A 16,315-nucleotide genomic window follows, 5' to 3' on the forward strand; every position below is an offset into this window, starting at 1 on the left:
CTGCAAACGTCGACACGATTTACCAAGTACTACAAGCGTCTCTTTTTGGGCTTTGTGGACTTAGCCCTGGTAAACGCCTATATCTCCCACAAGGAAACAGCAAGGCTCGCTGGAACGACTGCGATGGAGCGTGGGGATTGGTTTTGTGTGCTGCAGAACCAACTCTTGCAGTTAAAGGCCGAAGATTTCGCTAATGTTGTTGTAACGCCTCTCCCAAACTCGCAGAAGCGAAGACGCGAGCCTATTCGTCTCACACACCTGGTTGATCAGTCCGAAGACTGGGTAACGGTCAGCGGCGTACAAAAGCGCCGGCAACGGTCGTGTAAGGTGTGCGCTTTGCTCCGAACGAGCACAAAGAAAAAATCTTTTGCTACAACCTTCTACTGCCAGCGGTGCTCGGTTGACGATGCCAAATGTTGGCTCTGCAACAAGATACGCCACAGATACAAAGGTGAGTTGAAGACCTGTTTTGCTATTTGGCATGATGACTTCGATTGCGGCCAAGCGATTCCGGCCGCGCTGGGCAAAAAGGTTGTTCTCCGGCGTCCTGGTCAGAAACCTGGCGAGCGAAAGAAGACGCGTCGAGAACTGCAGCTGCACAACGGAGACGCCGATGACGAGGGAGAGAATCAGGAGTGAGCATGGTCTGCGCACAATGAAGATGAGTGTGCGGGCGTACCTTTGATGAGTGTAGGCTGTTGATAAATCGTAATGTCTCCTTTTTGTTACTGTTGTCGTTGCTGCTTGGTCTATTCCCGAGTAATGTGCCACTTTTTCCGCCCATCTTTTAGCCGTCTAGTGTAACTGATGACGTTGAGCTAATGAAAATTGCTGGTTATGTTGTATAACTTACGACATTGAAAAAAAAACCTGCTGAGAACTTATCGAGCTTCCCGCAGGCGGTTATGTACGCCATACAGAAGTGAAGTAAATAAATACGTCGTATAATACGACATACAATTACCGTGATTAGTGTGTTTGAGGTCCTGAAATCTGGGAACGGAGGGGTTAAGACCCCCCAAGCAGTAAAGCGCACTACCGTCCAGTGTATTCTTATGCGGTCGGCGGAAGTTGCCGCCTTGCCGGACGCGTATCGCAACCGGAAGCGCTGTTGCGCGCCTTCGATTCGCGCGTCTGACGCCAAGATTTTGCAAATTTGAGCTGAATTAACAAAACAAATATCAGTGCACTAGATTTGCGTCTGGTTTTTGCTTAACGTTGTGCACTTATGCCCTGGCACTGTTGATATGGTCCGCCCTGCCGAATTGGGGTGCACGAACTGTACAGACCGTAAACAACATTTTAGGTCACAATAATGGTATGAGTCATACCGGTACATTCACATCGTATGACAAAATTTGCGAAACTTATACTTGTAAATACGAGTACGTGAGTTCATGGATAGCGTTCACGCTTCTTTTGTTGCTATCGTGCGGATATGTTCAGTGAGCATTAACACTGTCACGCTTCTTTTGTTGCCGTCATGGAGCGGCAGATGGGTACGTTGAAGCCAGTGGTCTGAAACATGAGCTACAGTTCCAGAGTCAACCCACGGCCCTTTCATCAGATTTGGCTACCGGTATACACACCATGTGCGGTACAGAATGAGTCAAAGTATAGTGTCCCATAACGTAAAGGCTCGCAGTGTTTACTCCTTCTGACACATTTATACACATGTCTTTATTTTAATAAAATGTATTGCTTGCACTATAGATAAATATGTTCTTAGTACATGTACAGCATGAAGAAAATTTACGATCGCGTACCGCGACTTGGACCCGTACAGGCTGTACATGTACTACAGGATACGTAACCGAAGTCGCAGATTGCGATACGCTTACCGTACACAGTACATATCGGTAATACTGTACATGAACCGACTCAAGTTGAGCTTCGTCCGGTTGCAAGAAGGCAGCCGGATTAGTTGCTGCGATGGGGCAACCCAGTTCGTTCAGCAAAAAAGCTGTGATTTTGGGTGTGGCTCTCATTTCCCTCCATTCCTTATTTTTCCGCGCCGTCCTCAGGATCACGAAGTGGCCACGCGATGGAATCCCAGCGCTTGGTCAGAGCTGGTACGCCCACCCTGCGTCGCCTTCCGTCCCCTCCTGATGTCGACGACGAACTTGATCACGATCTCAGCGATACCCCGAAGAAGTCGACAACGCGACGGAGGAGATTTCCCACAGAGCTGGTTCAGATCGCTGACGTGATCGCTCTCCCGTGGTTTGGATGGTTTTTCGTCTACGCCTTCACACTCTTCTGCTTCTCCGTGAGTCGAGGCGTCGTCCTCAAGTCACTAGCGACGATGTACGGCAGTCCTCGAGACTATACCGCAAGTTTCAAGGCTGCCGCACTGGGTCTTGGCACCTTGGAGGACTTCGTCTGCACGACCTACTTAGCGTGTGCGCTGTGGCTGTTCGACACCTTAAAACTCACGGCCATCGAGCGCTTCAGCTCTCAAGTCCACGCGTTGGTCGTGCGAGTCGTCGGGAACATCGCAACGTTCACAGTGTCGTGGATCCTCTTCGTCCTTGTGGTGGCACCGTTTGCAGCCGACATGCTGCTGGTGCTCAACCGCGATATGCGATTCACGCTGGACCTCGTGGCCACTCTAATCCGAGAAAGACACCATCTCGGCCACGCCCCGATATCGAGCGAGGAGTTCCAGCGAGCCTACACAGTGGGAGGTCTGCTGGTCACTGCGGCGACGGTTTTTGCGCTGATCCGGACCTGGGCTGGCTGGGCCGACTTGACTCTCTGGAACCCGACACACATGGTAGTACTCTCTGGGGAGCGCGCGGTAACAGGGAAGGTCTTCAAACGTGCAAAATACAAAGAGCTCGCTCTAGAAGAAGGTCAAGAAGGCGCCACTGTGCAAGAGGAGCAGTTGTCTTCTGTGACCGACAGCCAACCGTACGGAAAAGTCCTTTTCAACCGTGTGATCCAGGCCACTGCACTTCTAGTTGCTCTCGTCGTTGCGCCAATGATTGTGGTGGCTGTGCGTTGCGCCAGCTCACCGCTGGTGGCGTACTCGGCGTTGAACGCGACTCTGAACGAGCTTTTCGGCCACGCTTTACAGCCGGGAGCCACCGAGTCGACGTTCTCGAATGATAGCGACCTGCCTTGGATGGAGATGTACATCCACCCGACAGAGAGACACAAACTGTACGGCAACGACTCGCTGTACCGCCGCACCACGGGGTTCCGCGGAGACCTCGCTTTCGACGTCGACATCTCGAAGGACAATCCGCCCAACGTCCTCGTTCTGGGCGTCGAGTCTTTCCGCTTCCGGGATTCACGGTACTTTGTCGGAGAGAACGACCCGTCCAACGTGTTCAAGGGCACGCAACTCACTGTTACGCCGAACTTCGACAGGTGGGCGAAGCGTGGCGTGGCTATCCGCAATCTCTGGACGAGCAACCCGACTAGTCGATCTCTAGAGAGCGCGTTATTCGCCCAGATCCCGTACGACAGCGCCGTGAAGACTGGAATCACTGGCGGCAGGGAGGACACAGAGCTGTCTGGCGTGCCGCAGCTCTTCTTGTCCAAGGGATACGAGACCTACTTCACTACTGGCTCTTCTATCGACCTCGACAACTGGAACGTCTTCCTCCCTTCACACGGCTACGAGACTGTGTGGGACAACAACAAGATCAAGGAGCTGGCGGAAAACCATCTGAATATTTCCCACGAAGACTGGAATGGCGTCGCCCGCCGAGGCTTCCAATGGGGCGCCCATGACGACGTGAGTTTCCAGATTCTCGGAGATCTACTCGTCAACAAGACACGCAACCAAACGGAGCAGGTGTGGAACGGGAAAAAGAAGACGCCGCTGTTTATCACGCACTACACGATCACCAGTCACTCCCCTTACAACTCTGTACCAAAGTGGTACAATGACTCGAAGAAACCAGACTTCTCGGCTCTCTACGAAGGAGAAAAACACGCCAGTCTGATCAAACCGTACCTCGAAGCTCGATACTTCACCGACGTGGAGCTAGGAAAGTTCTTGGACCGCATGGATCAAGAGGGTGTTCTAGACAATACCATTGTAGTAATCTACGGCGATCACGGACAGGCTCCTGAAGGTGACATCATCTACACCGAAGAAGAGTCCCTGACGCGAGTGCCGTGCCTCATTCTAGCAGAAGGGCGACTAGGAAAATATGCGGGACTCAAGCTGGAAGACGCCGCGGAGCACTACGACATTCTCAACACTCTAGCAGATATCACAGGGCTTCCTGAAGGAGGGTTCGTTCAAAATGGCGTCGGCCGCTCACTCAAGCGTAAGGTCACGTTCGGCGAGCGTGCGGTCTTCAGCAATGTCCCTGGCCACAAGATGTCCGTAGTGCGTGGTCACTACCGTCTGCGCTACGACGGTATCACTGACGCAATGTTCCTGCACAACACCGAGACGGACCATTGGATGAACGAGGATTTACTCCCGGAGCTCCCACCTGAAAAGCTGGCCGAATGGGAGACCTGGCGCGATAATGGACGTCGGATCTCCGCGTACTATACAAAGCGGTGGGACGAAAACTGCTTGCTTGCTGTCAATTGCACTGCAGAACATTATGAAGAACACCCGTAGACGATGACATGAAAATATATAGTTTCCTTCCCTTTGAGACGCCTGCAGCAGTGTATTAGGACACTCAGCATCAGCTCGCGATCCACAAATCTGTCGAACTTTACATTATCAAGTTCCCTAGACCAGCGCATCGGGGTCTTCCTCGCAGAAGACGGCATAGATCTTCTTCGACAGAGCTCGTTGAACTCGAGCATCGTGCAGTTTATCAGCGACGAGATCCTCTTTCTGCGCGCGTGACAGTCTCGGGTCACGATACGCACGCATGAGGCAGTCAAAAGTAGGGAAATGGTCTAACAGACACTGCGCTTTGTCCTCACTCACCCCCGGAATTACTTGCAGCATACGAAGCCACGCGTTGGCGCTTGCACTAGCTGTCCCTCCGCTATGCGTCACCCGAAACGAGTTGTAGCGAGGCACAGATTCTAGAAATTCCTCGAGCGCAGTCGCACGTGACGATGCAACAACCAGCTCGCGAGTCAACAAAGCCACATAGTTCGCCGTAGCTTCGAGATCACACGTGAACTTTGTGTGAGCTCCGACATCCATGAACAACTGGAAGGCGATTTCTTGCAAGTCTGCAAACGAAATCATCGGCAGCGTGCGGTTTGCGGCAGTTCCGTTCTTTTTCTTCTTCCTTTGCTGTTTTTTGAGCTCGATGAGGGCTCGATCCATGCCTTCGATGACCACAAAGAACTTGCTCGGCTCTTCCAGCTCTTGCTGACGAGATTTCTTCTTACTCATGGGTATCAACGTCTGTAGATACCGCACAGCAGCCACTAACTCTTTGTAGCTTTTCTTCTGCAGCATCTCCAAATACGCTGAAGCTTCGTAATAAAGGGCACAAGAGAAATGCGAGCCACTGCTATCCTTCCGCTCCCATCGAATCACTCCAGACATGATGCAATTCAGTGCACTTGACACCGAGTACGACACTGGTTTGCCGTTATAAATGTGATTCTTTAGCGCTTCACGGATCTTGGTCCCCGCTGGCGACGCGTCCAGCGACGCCTCCATCTGCACCACCGCAACTACCGCAGTAGCTGCAGAGTCATTGCCCGATGAACGCTTGGGTCTCGATCGAGACGGTGACAAGTCAGTCCTAGGCTTCGCAGGCGACTCGGTCGTCCTAGTATTTGTATTATTCACGATTGCAGTCGTCTCTTTCCTTTTCTTCTGTGCACTTCCACAAGTTCTTGTTGTTTCGGAATGAAGGTCTTTCAACCGGCCTGACAGCCTTCTGGCCTGCTTGGGTGCTGCTCTATTTCCTTCGTCTGAAAACACTTGTCTTCTTACACTTGGCAGCTCTGGAGACAGAATTTCCGGCTCATCGTCGGAACTAGCAGCCGCTGCTATGAGATTTGACGTTGCAGGTACAGAGGGAAGAGAGTACACGAAAGGCGGCGGAGAGGCGGAGGGGGAATACGAAAAGGAAACCTCATCTTCTCGCTCAGTGGCAGCGGGAGCTGTACTAGTGTAGCCATTTGAGGCAGACGGGTTTGGTGACGACGGCGATGTGGTCAAATCCACAACGGAAGAGAGAGCACCAGTCTCCTGCTGCTTCTTCTTCTTGGCTGGGGGAGATGGTGTGGTCAGCTCGATTATTTCGACCGACGCGGAGGCGATTTCACATCTATTGGAAACTGCACAGTTGATGCCAGAGCCGCTACGCGGGATACCTAACTCTACAAGCATCGCGTCTAGCGCGCGGTCTTCATCCTCGTCTTCGAGTGAGTCGCGTGGCCTCGGACGGTGGCGCTTCCTGGCTGGAGTGCTCGCCATGTCTTGGCTAACTGTGTTATTAAAAAACACAGCTCAATTTAAAAAAAATGATATTTTGTTCTTAAAGTGTGAGCTGTCTTGAATTTTGAACTAGCCGGATGTAATTTTGTAGATGAATGTTTATTTTATTCTAAAAGAATAATTATAACTAAAATTGCAATTTCACAAAGCAAGAAAAAACCAGTTACCAACTTCTGCATGCATTTTTCGCTGTATCTTGGCAACCATGAATCGATAATCCGCACATTGACATGTAGAGAATCGAGCTCACAGGCGTAAACACTCAGCCAATCTCTATATTACGCCGCCAATCATCGTTCTTACCAGAACACGGAGCAAATTTAGCGACCGCCCAACCCTAATCTTTAATAAAATTTTGCATGGTCGCAAGATAGGTACATTGCCATTTGGCGACTTTACTTCCTGTTGACACGATGCTTGCTGCACCCTTCACCCCTCTTCCACTTATACCGCCTTCTCCTCACTCAGCAAAAACTATCATGACCCCTAACCGACGTCAGCACTCCCACGACATGCGCTGTTTGTGCGTTAGTAAGTAAGAAAAGGCTACAGCTACTAAGATTAGCGCTGAGGTGCGGTTGCCGCAAACCACCGTGCGCGACATCATCACCTACATCAAAAAGAATGGGCACTGCGCTGTCAAGCCTCGCCAAGGCCAGCCTCGTCCCACTGCTGTTTGTGCGCGATGAATACCAAGACGACCAAGATCGGTATGAAGCAGAGCTTACAAGTTGCGTGAATGGGGCCACGACCGTCAACAAAATGCACGCTGCTATTCGTGCACGACGTAAACAAAAGAAAATACTTTCTTCCGCAAGTGTACCTCGTCAATTGTCATCTACTCTGTACATGTCATCCGTAATGGTACTCTGTAACTGGACATTTCCATAACATAAACTTCGACCTCCGACAATCTCCGAAAGGGGGCACGTTTGGGTCAGTTACGCCTTAAACAAATATATCGAGTTTCCATTTTATAATGTGGGCCCCATGGAAACCGTTTACACAGACAAAAGCAGAGCGGGGGCGGGAGCGAAGGAGTTTGTGGTGGCGGTAGGTAGGGGCGGCGGCAGGTCGGTGTAGAGAAGTGCACAGCAGGTGATGGCAGGGTGGCACAGATGCCGGGGTAGGGTGGTGCACAGGAGGCAGCGAGATGGTGGTGGTGAGCTGAGGTGGTGGTGGTGAGCAGGTGGCGGCGGTATACAGGTGATAGGGAGTTGATGGTGTTGAGTTGGTTGCAGTGAGCTGGTAGCGTGCGGTGTAAATGCGTCGCCGAGCTGGTGGCGGGTGCGATAGGGTATCCTGCGTGCGTGCGTGCCGTTGCAATCATTTTCGGTGGTAGGATGCTAGGGGTGGCATGCGGTCGACGAGCGAGTAGGAGCTGCGTAGCGCGTAGCAGGATGCTGGCAAGCGTGTCAAGTCGATGACGGGTTGGCATGGCTGGGAGCGCTCCGAGTATTAATAACGCAATACATGTACATTTAATTGACACATGTTATCTAATGATCTATGTAGTACAAAATTAAAATATCTTCACGCAGCACTGCGGCGCTGCTGCCGGTTGTCGAAACTATTTTACCTCTTCTTAAGTTCGGTAGCAGAGAAAACGTTCCTAAAACTGATCTATACTGATCTAATTGTCCTAAATTAAAATACCTGATCTTAGAGAATTTGTTCTAATAAACATTTAAATTAGTAAATCCACCACCAATTATCCAACGCCATTCAAATTAGTTTTGGACAAAAGCTCCAAGCCGTTCCAATCAACAATGGAGTACAAAGCCGGACAAATAATTCTTTAGAGCGCTACAATCGTGCGTTCGGGGAATTGTTCTCGGTTATACATCCAAGTCTACTTGCTTTCGTTGAAACAGCGAAGGCAGATGCGCGACGCTACGTCCAAATGATGGACGACATCAAGCATCATCGTCGCGATCCGCCTAAACATGCAGGCTTTGTGGAGCCGCGTGTGCCAGCTGATTACCTGCACTTCGAGTAGCCAACTTAGTCGCACAGTCAGTAATCTAATCTGATAATGATTCCCGTGGTGTCAAGATTGGCGTAACACGTGTTGCCCTAAACGCGAATTTTTCTAATATCAACACGACTATTCTTACAGGTACAAGTAGTATTATTTCATCGGATTTGCTACTAGCAAGTTGTCCTAATTGGTAGCCTAATTACTGCAGCGTATCCGTGGTATACTGAAATATCTTCCAGTATTTTTAGGGCAATTAGAGTTATTTTAGAGCACGCGTTAGATGTGTTTTTACCAGCACCTCAAATTCTACTACTGCAGTATTTATCAATAGAGACGTATCACATTGCACTGTATCGTCACTTTATCGCGAGCAACACTAGTATGAAGATAATGTGCAGCGTTACTTTATTTACATTTTCGCAAATATTTACTCCTTATTCAATGTAGGCGATTCACATCCTTCTCATTCCCCAAGAAAGCCCCGTGGTCTCACATGAGAACGCCGTGATCCTTCTCCTACTCAGCCTGAGCGCCCTATCGTACCTGATGTGCGGTTCTATTAAATTCCTTACATCACTGAATGATGCAGACAGCGATCTGTTGTTTCGCTTTTCGGTAGAAGGCGTGCAGTCGCTAAACCGCTGTTTCGCTCTGCCGGAACACGTCGTCACTGGAGATCGTGACAAAGTGCATTTCACAGAAACTGTGTGTATCATTTGAGCTACCCAAAGAGGTTGTACGACATGATGAAGCTTTTCGGTCGGCTCACAGGGCAACTCAGTCGTATCATTCGGCATATGAGTAAAAATGATTTATTGATTTTACTGCTTTAGCGTTAATTATATTGCTAACTGCTGTAAAGTGCTGTACTTGTACGATAGATATGAAGCTATCATTAATTTTCACCGCCGTGTGTGCGCCGAGCGCATTTAGCGCTATGCTGAAGCTGTCCGCAGTAAAGGTGCGCCGATGGAGACTGTGTTCGGGCTCATTGACGGCACTAAAAATACCGTGTGCCGACCGTCTTCTAGACCAGGATCTAACGAAAACCTGCAAAGGCAGGTTTATTCTGGACACAAGAGAGTGCATTGCTTAAACTACCAGGCAGTAGTTACCCGGATGGATTGGCTATTCAATTTTGGGGTCCCATCGAAGGTCGGAGACACGACATAACGTTGCTGCACGAAAGCAAACTTGTCAAATATTTAAAGGCAAACAGAGCAATTTTTGATGGCTACACTATATTTGGCGATCCCGCGTACGGGTTAATGTCTCTGGTTCAAGAAGGCGGCATTGTCAAGCAATGAGCAACGATTCAACTCAAGAACGAGTTCTGTTCGCGAGGCGGTTGAGTGGAAGTTCAAGGAGCTCAAAACACTTTGGGCGTTTATTGATTTTAAGAAATCTCTTCGAGTTCGGCTTAACCCGGTTGGTAAGTACGTTACTATTAGTATATTGCTGTCAAACTGTCAGGGCTGCAGCTATAGATGCAACCAAATTAGCTCATATCTTGATTTAACACCACCTACCCTAGCATCATATCTGCAGGATTAGCAAGCGCAGTAGTAATTAAACTACTTTGGGTTTGGGGCATTGACAATTGCCAATATGCTTTCTGTTACAGCACTGACAAGCTTCAACATATACTCAGCTCCTTCTTGACGGATACGTGAAGCCTCTATTTTTTTCCTCTTCACGCTCTTGGGCGCGCTGCAACGCCAACTCCCCTCGCTCGGCCTTCTTGTCCGCAATCTCTTTCTCTTTCAGGCTAATTAGCAGCCTCTTTAGTTCCGCTTCTCTGCGTCGTTTTGGTGGGATACTATCCTCTTAGCTCTCTACCAATGTTTTCATGGCCAAACGCTGTGCAACCAGCGACGCTTCTTCACGGTGACGTTTCAGACCCTCTGTCGCCTTTGCGGCTGCTGTGCGAGCAACATGGTCATTGATCAGAGCAATAAGCTCGTCTAGCAGAACCACCTTCTCGTTCTCCTCCTCCGAAACACCGGACACAGTTGCAGCCTCTGCATCATGCTCGCTATGGGCCTTAGGCCCTTGTTCAGGTTGAGAACGCGTTCCTGGTTGAGAATAGATTAGGGTTAAAACAAGCTTGACTGGATGGGAGCCAACAGCTCGGCACGGTGTGCCACGAGCTGTCCAAGTCCAAACTTCAGTTAGCCTCGTCTGACTGGTCACAAGCAGTGTTCATCCGATGCCACCAGACCTGCCAGCCCACGAAGCGCACCCGAGTCTCCTCGCCAGTCTTGGCATGTGCACTGGAGAGCTGCCCCCGCCCTTCTTAGGCACTGAGTCAGCTGCCTCAACAAGGACGCCAAGCATCTTGGTGTTACCACAGCCAAGCTGTTTACACTCACCTGCAGCCAACAGCTCGCCCTCAACTGTCGTGGATACTCCAGAATCAACTGCGGTTACAGCTCCTGCAGCGACAAAGCGTAAGACTAAGGCACAATTAAAAGGCAAAGCAGCGGAAGAAGCCAAGAGCCAGGTCAAGCGCGTCAAGTGGACCAACAACATGGTTGGCGAGCTGCTTTGACTGCGCTTCTCTGATGGGGACGTCAAGCGCCGGCTCGAGAGTGCCGACACCAAGACCAAAACGGCGCTAGCATGACAGTACTTTGCCAGCGTTCTCTCCCAAGAGCTTGGTATGGTACTCAACCGCGACCAGGTGAGCTTATTGCATTGATTGGACTTGCGTTTATTCACTACCATTATCTACAATTATTATTTGCATGCAGGTATCGCTCAAGTATTGGAGACTAAAGTGTGTCTATCGTAAGGAGAAGAGAGAGCAAAAGAGGACAGGAAATGCTGCTCGCATTAGCGAAATGGACGAAGGTCTTTGGGCCATTTTGAACGATGCTTTTGGAGGACGAGTAGGCATTAGCAACGTAGTTTAGCTGGACTCTGCTATTGACGAGGATGATGACGAGGGCATGGATGTTGATGTGGCCCAAGCAACAGAAGAAGTTTCCAAGCAGAAACCGGCTCCCGTTGCCCAGCTCGCCACAGCTTTGCAAGGTGGAATGGAGGCGATTGCCTCTTCTCTAGGAGCGCGCTCATCTGCCGAGGACCAGCTTCGAGCTTTAACTTCGGCAATCCAGCAGCAACAGGAAGAGACGCGCAAGTTCCAGGAGATGCAGCTGCAGCTTCTTCGTGAGCTACTAGCGCAGCGCCAGTAAAATGTGGAGTTGCTCGTTGTATTTGTGATTAACTACTCACAAATATAACGAGCGAGCTAACTACAACGCATCAAAATGTCTGCTATATCATTGCGTTTTGCAATACCTTGTTGGTGACAAACCGCTTGCTCTCTTTCGACTGGATCCTCGCTGACTGGAGCAGGCGCATCTTGTAGTAGTGGGTCCTCACCATGAATTGGCAATCCGTCCCGCATAAGGGTAAGCATGTTATGTAAGACAGCACAGCCCATAATAACTTTGCAAATGCGATCTGACGTCTTTTGCTCCAGTTTGCCCAGCAATACGCGGAAGCGGTTTTGAAAACGCCCGAAGGCGCACTCTACGACGATTCGAGTCCTGTTGTATCGCCTCTTTCGAGGATCTTGCATAGCGTCTGCCTCCGGAAACGGGGTCAACATATGACCCCATATTTTGTAGCCGGCATCCGCCAGCAAATGCTTTTCAGGAGGCACGTAGCTAGAAATCGTACTAATGCATCAATCAAAATTAGATTTAATGTTGACAATAAAATGCCTGAACCTTACCTTTTCTTCACCCCGATCCATTCTAGAGCGATTGGTCGTTGTTTGACCCCGATCGAATGGAAAGGGACCGGAACAGACGACGGTGGTCTACGATAGCTTGCACATTTACTGCAGGGAAATTCTTGCGACAGAACCAGCCTTCAAAGTCGTGTGGCGCGTAATACGGATGAGAGTACCGTCGACGGTGCCAATGGTGTCGGGAAATCCGGCCGTAGCGTAGAAGCCATCTTCAACAGCTGCCAGCTCCTCTGCTGGCGGCATGGAGATAATAGATTTCGCCATGGCGCTGAGCACGTCCAGGGTATCGTTAATGTAGACTACACTACGAGGCCTGGAGATGCCTAGCGCCGTTGCAGCCTGGTCCATGGTGCCACCCTTGGTGTTGGGGCCGGGCTCACGGTCCCACGCAGCGTGCACTAACCGGTAGATACGTAGGAAAGACTTCTTGTCACACCGAAGCTTGTCGTGTATCCACCCTGTTCCCGGGGTGCGGAGAGCTGTCTCGAATGCTCGAGTGTTAAACGTTCTGGGGGCTTTGGATGGCCGTCGTAAACCGCGCTTATCTGCCGTGGCAATGGCAGTGCTCATGCTTGCAGCTACTACTACTGCTAGAAGGGCGACCGTAACGTCGCTCATGGCACAAATGTGCTGAGAACAGAGCACCTGCGTGAGAAGTTCCCAGAACAAGTGGCTCAGAACGTCAATTTTTTTAATGGTACATTGTACCGTTTAGCTTTCAGCCAATAAAATTCCAGGCTATATTTCTTTTCAGAACGCATTCTCCACTTGAACAAGGGCCTTAATGAGCTTGTCAAAACGCACACTAGCTGTCTTACCGCTTAGATTCTCTCGAGGGAAGCTGTCGTCCGCGACCAGTGTCGCCGCCAGATTGTCCCATCCAGCCAGTATGCTATCTCGTGGCTGAAGGAAGGGGTGGTCTCCCAGTGCTTGTCGAAGAAGCGCGAGGTCCTCCTCGTCAGTAAAGTTTCGGCTTCGGCTTTCAGCCATCTTCCAATGGACGGTGGAGAAGACATTTTTATTGTGTATAGTGCACAGTTTTTCTGAAGAAGTTGTTCTCCATATTTCAGATTTCTGCGGTTTTAAAATCTCCAGATGCTGATTGTCGTCTAGTCTATGTCTTCAGTGAGGTAAAGATAATGTGAAGATGCCTTGCGAAACGTCTCTAATATCTGGTCTATTAATAAATTGTAATATTAATGTTGGGTAATAATTGCACTGGTCGGTTAAGTCGAAGAAATGACTTTATGTATGTGATATGCCAACATCTAGATTTTGTAAGAGCATATCCATATTTCCCGAGGCCCCTCCGACCGGATATGTCGGAGCCAGCTCCGACGAGGCCCAGCCTAACCCTTACCATTTGGAGTGACCAAATCATTTTGTCAAGTCAGTATGATTGGTTAAGAAAAAGGACGGTTGGTGATTAATACCAATACTAAAATTAAGCAGGGTCGGAGAATAGATAATATACATCCATAACATAAAATCTTCGACCGCCGATTTTCTCCGACTGGGGTAGAATCAGTCCAAATTTATGTTAAGTTACGTTAAGTTGTGTAAGCACTGTGTTAGGGTAGGGGAGCTAAAATAATATCTGTTGTATGTGAAAGGCGGTTTTGAGACCGTTTATAGGCGAGTTTGTAGCTGGACTCACATGCGCTATTTATGCATGTTTTAGGCCGGGAGGCTTGTGCACTCGCCACGGCAAATTGACTAGTCAGGACCCCACCCAAAACCTTTTTACGACATTACTATGTGTGACTACACAATAAAATCACTGGCTCCTACAGAAGACATATGTAAATCCCCACAGTAAAGTTGTAAATACCAACAGAAGCTCACTTTCGATTTTTTTCCGCAGCACTCAAGTCGACACTTAACCCCCCAAGCTCTCATCATGTTTGTAAACTGTCTATCTGTGCGATATACAGCCGCCTCTGCTCCTTGTGCGTGATGTGCTAGCTTGCGTTGAGATTAACATTGCCGTTCCGTTTGGAGATAAGCTTTGTGTTTAACGCTGCATTTAAATTCATGTTTGGAGCGTAACGAGGTTAGCTTTGCTGCTCCATTTGAAGGTTAAGCTTAGTGCTCAATACTACCACTGTAAATCAATTACCTAGTGATTATTGAGCACGTAGTACACCATGTATTAGCTCCCTATGCCTTATCGTCTCTTATGCTTCCGTATTGCTCAGCGTGTTGTCTTCCACAGCCTCGTCTTCAATGAAGGGCTTGCGAACAAGTAGGCGGCGCTCCTTCTCAAAGACAGCGACAACGGTGCGGTTTTTATGTTTGCGCGCTCCCACGCTGCCTCCCACTCCACCAGGTAGTACGTTCTGCGGTTTTCGCGCTTCCAGATCAGCAGTTTGCGGGAGTAGTGCTGCTTCTCACCCTCAAGCTTCTCTTTCGCGCTTCGATCGATCTCACTATCGGACAGATCATCGTCAGCAAAAGGAGGTACACGCCCCGCTTGAACGTCGTCGAGACTGAAACGCGGCTTCTTTTTCTTGGCCGAGGAGAGATGATGACGTCGATGGCTTCAGGAAGTAGCGTCGGCGAGGCGATGGCCGTATTCGTGGTAAGGCGTAGGTAACGGATGGCTTCATCACTAACCCGAATCTTGTAAAACTAGGATACAGAAACACACAGCTTTTTGAACTCTCTGGTCGAGTTGATGACAATCTTGACGGTTGCATGATGATTGGTTGGAGGTAGAAAGGAGAATAAGCGACATGATTGAAGGAATGAGTCGACAACTGTAATCAAATGACGGAACGACACGATTGAAGGAATGAGTCGACTACTGTAATCAAATGACGGCGACGAGTAAACTCAGTGGTACGTAATTACGTAGTCGAAACTATATCTAGTATGTTTGTTGTGTGAGGTGGAGCAGGGTCTTGTATGCAGCCTCCAACTTGAAGGCGCCTATAGCAGTTAATGTGATCGTTGAGGTGACCGTTCTTGTGGAGTTTGCGCATTGTCTTCAGCACATTTTGAGCTTCGCGGGCTGTGATACCCCGCTCTTGTATTGGCGTTTCCTCTGCTCTGATTCCAAACCTGATGACCTCGTCTCTGGATTGTGGTGACTTCTCATTCAGAGCGAAGCCGTCCGAAAGGAACATTTTCATGAAGGCGACAGTCTGCTTGTTGGTTGAACGCACATGCTTGCTTGAAGTGTCCGTCGAGCACCACAGATGCGGCTCTTGACGCATCGTTCAGCCTGACAGCATCAGAGGTACGGCGTCGCTTGACAGGTGGTGTGTTAGTATCTGCATCTTGACGCATCTCAATTGAGGTTCTTTTCTTTTTTTACTTGTTGTAGAACTAAGCCTCCATTACCGACAGACGTACGTCGAGCTTCTGTTTTACCTGAATTAGCTGATCAATTAGTGATGCTTGGTGAAGATACAGGGGGTGTTTGGTGAAATATGCTGTCGTTTCATGAGCAGCGGCGCCTTCTCTAGCGTCAGACAATATTGGGTCTCGAGCCAAGTACGATGACCACGAGAGCAAGTCATTGCATGAGAGCCCTTTGGCTATGGTACATGATTCGATGCGCTGGATCACTGGACTATCTGACGCTAGTGTCTTGAGCTGAGGGTAGTGTTTCAGCCGGTACGCCATCAGAATATCGCGTACGCGGTCACTAATATTGTGCTGTGACGTCTCTAGACCACACGAGGCGACAAAGAGTGCTGAGGCGACGGATTGAATCTTCAGCTGCGTGTCGGACTCGAAGCCGTCCAACGAAAGCAGACGAGCTGACATTGGTGGGTCACGACTACTCAGGACTCGGGCAACTTTGTGGTCTTCTGACGGGGTGTTGAAGACATATGCTTTGTTTGTCGCCATCATAGTCCACGCTCCTCTGTCGAAGATCCACTGAACACACATTCCTGCACCGTTGGCACGCTGAGCGCCCCCGCGTCTGAAAGAATGCGATGTCAAGCGCTCCGTCACTCCTGCCTTCTTGGCAACTCTCTCCAACACACGATTGTCGTAGCTGTGGTCTCCAGATGCTGCTTCGGTCACTTTGATCTCGCTGCCAGTGTTTTGCAAGGCTTCAGCTTCTGCGACGTCTTCGGGGTGGTTGATGGACCAATCAGCGGGGTGGACGGTGTCAACGATGCATGTGCATGGGCTTGCTGTTCTGAAGGCTGGTGCAATAGTGATGCAG

At 49.6% G+C, this 16,315-nt stretch overlaps 2 protein-coding genes across 2 annotated transcripts; one reads left to right on the forward strand and one right to left on the reverse strand.

Annotated features, from left to right (window-relative positions):
- Positions 1-1,483: 1,483 nt before the first annotated feature.
- PITG_06822 (sulfatase-like protein) lies at positions 1,484-4,625 on the forward strand (the record flags this gene model as incomplete). Its single annotated transcript, XM_002904761.1, has 2 exons — positions 1,484-1,499; positions 2,025-4,625. 2 exons carry the CDS (start codon positions 1,484-1,486, stop codon positions 4,589-4,591), a joined length of 2,583 nt encoding a protein of 860 aa, XP_002904807.1.
- An 83-nt stretch (positions 4,626-4,708) lies between these two features.
- PITG_06823 (uncharacterized protein) lies at positions 4,709-5,605 on the reverse strand (the record flags this gene model as incomplete). The annotated part of the gene is made up of 2 exons (XM_002904762.1): positions 4,709-5,288; positions 5,343-5,605. 2 exons carry the CDS (start codon positions 5,603-5,605, stop codon positions 4,709-4,711), a joined length of 843 nt encoding a protein of 280 aa, XP_002904808.1.
- Between the last annotated feature and the right edge of the window lie 10,710 nt (positions 5,606-16,315).

Source organism: Phytophthora infestans, genomic scaffold (genome assembly GCF_000142945.1).
Source record: "Phytophthora infestans T30-4 supercont1.10 genomic scaffold, whole genome shotgun sequence".
NCBI classification, from domain to species: Eukaryota; Oomycota; class Peronosporomycetes; order Peronosporales; family Peronosporaceae; genus Phytophthora; species Phytophthora infestans.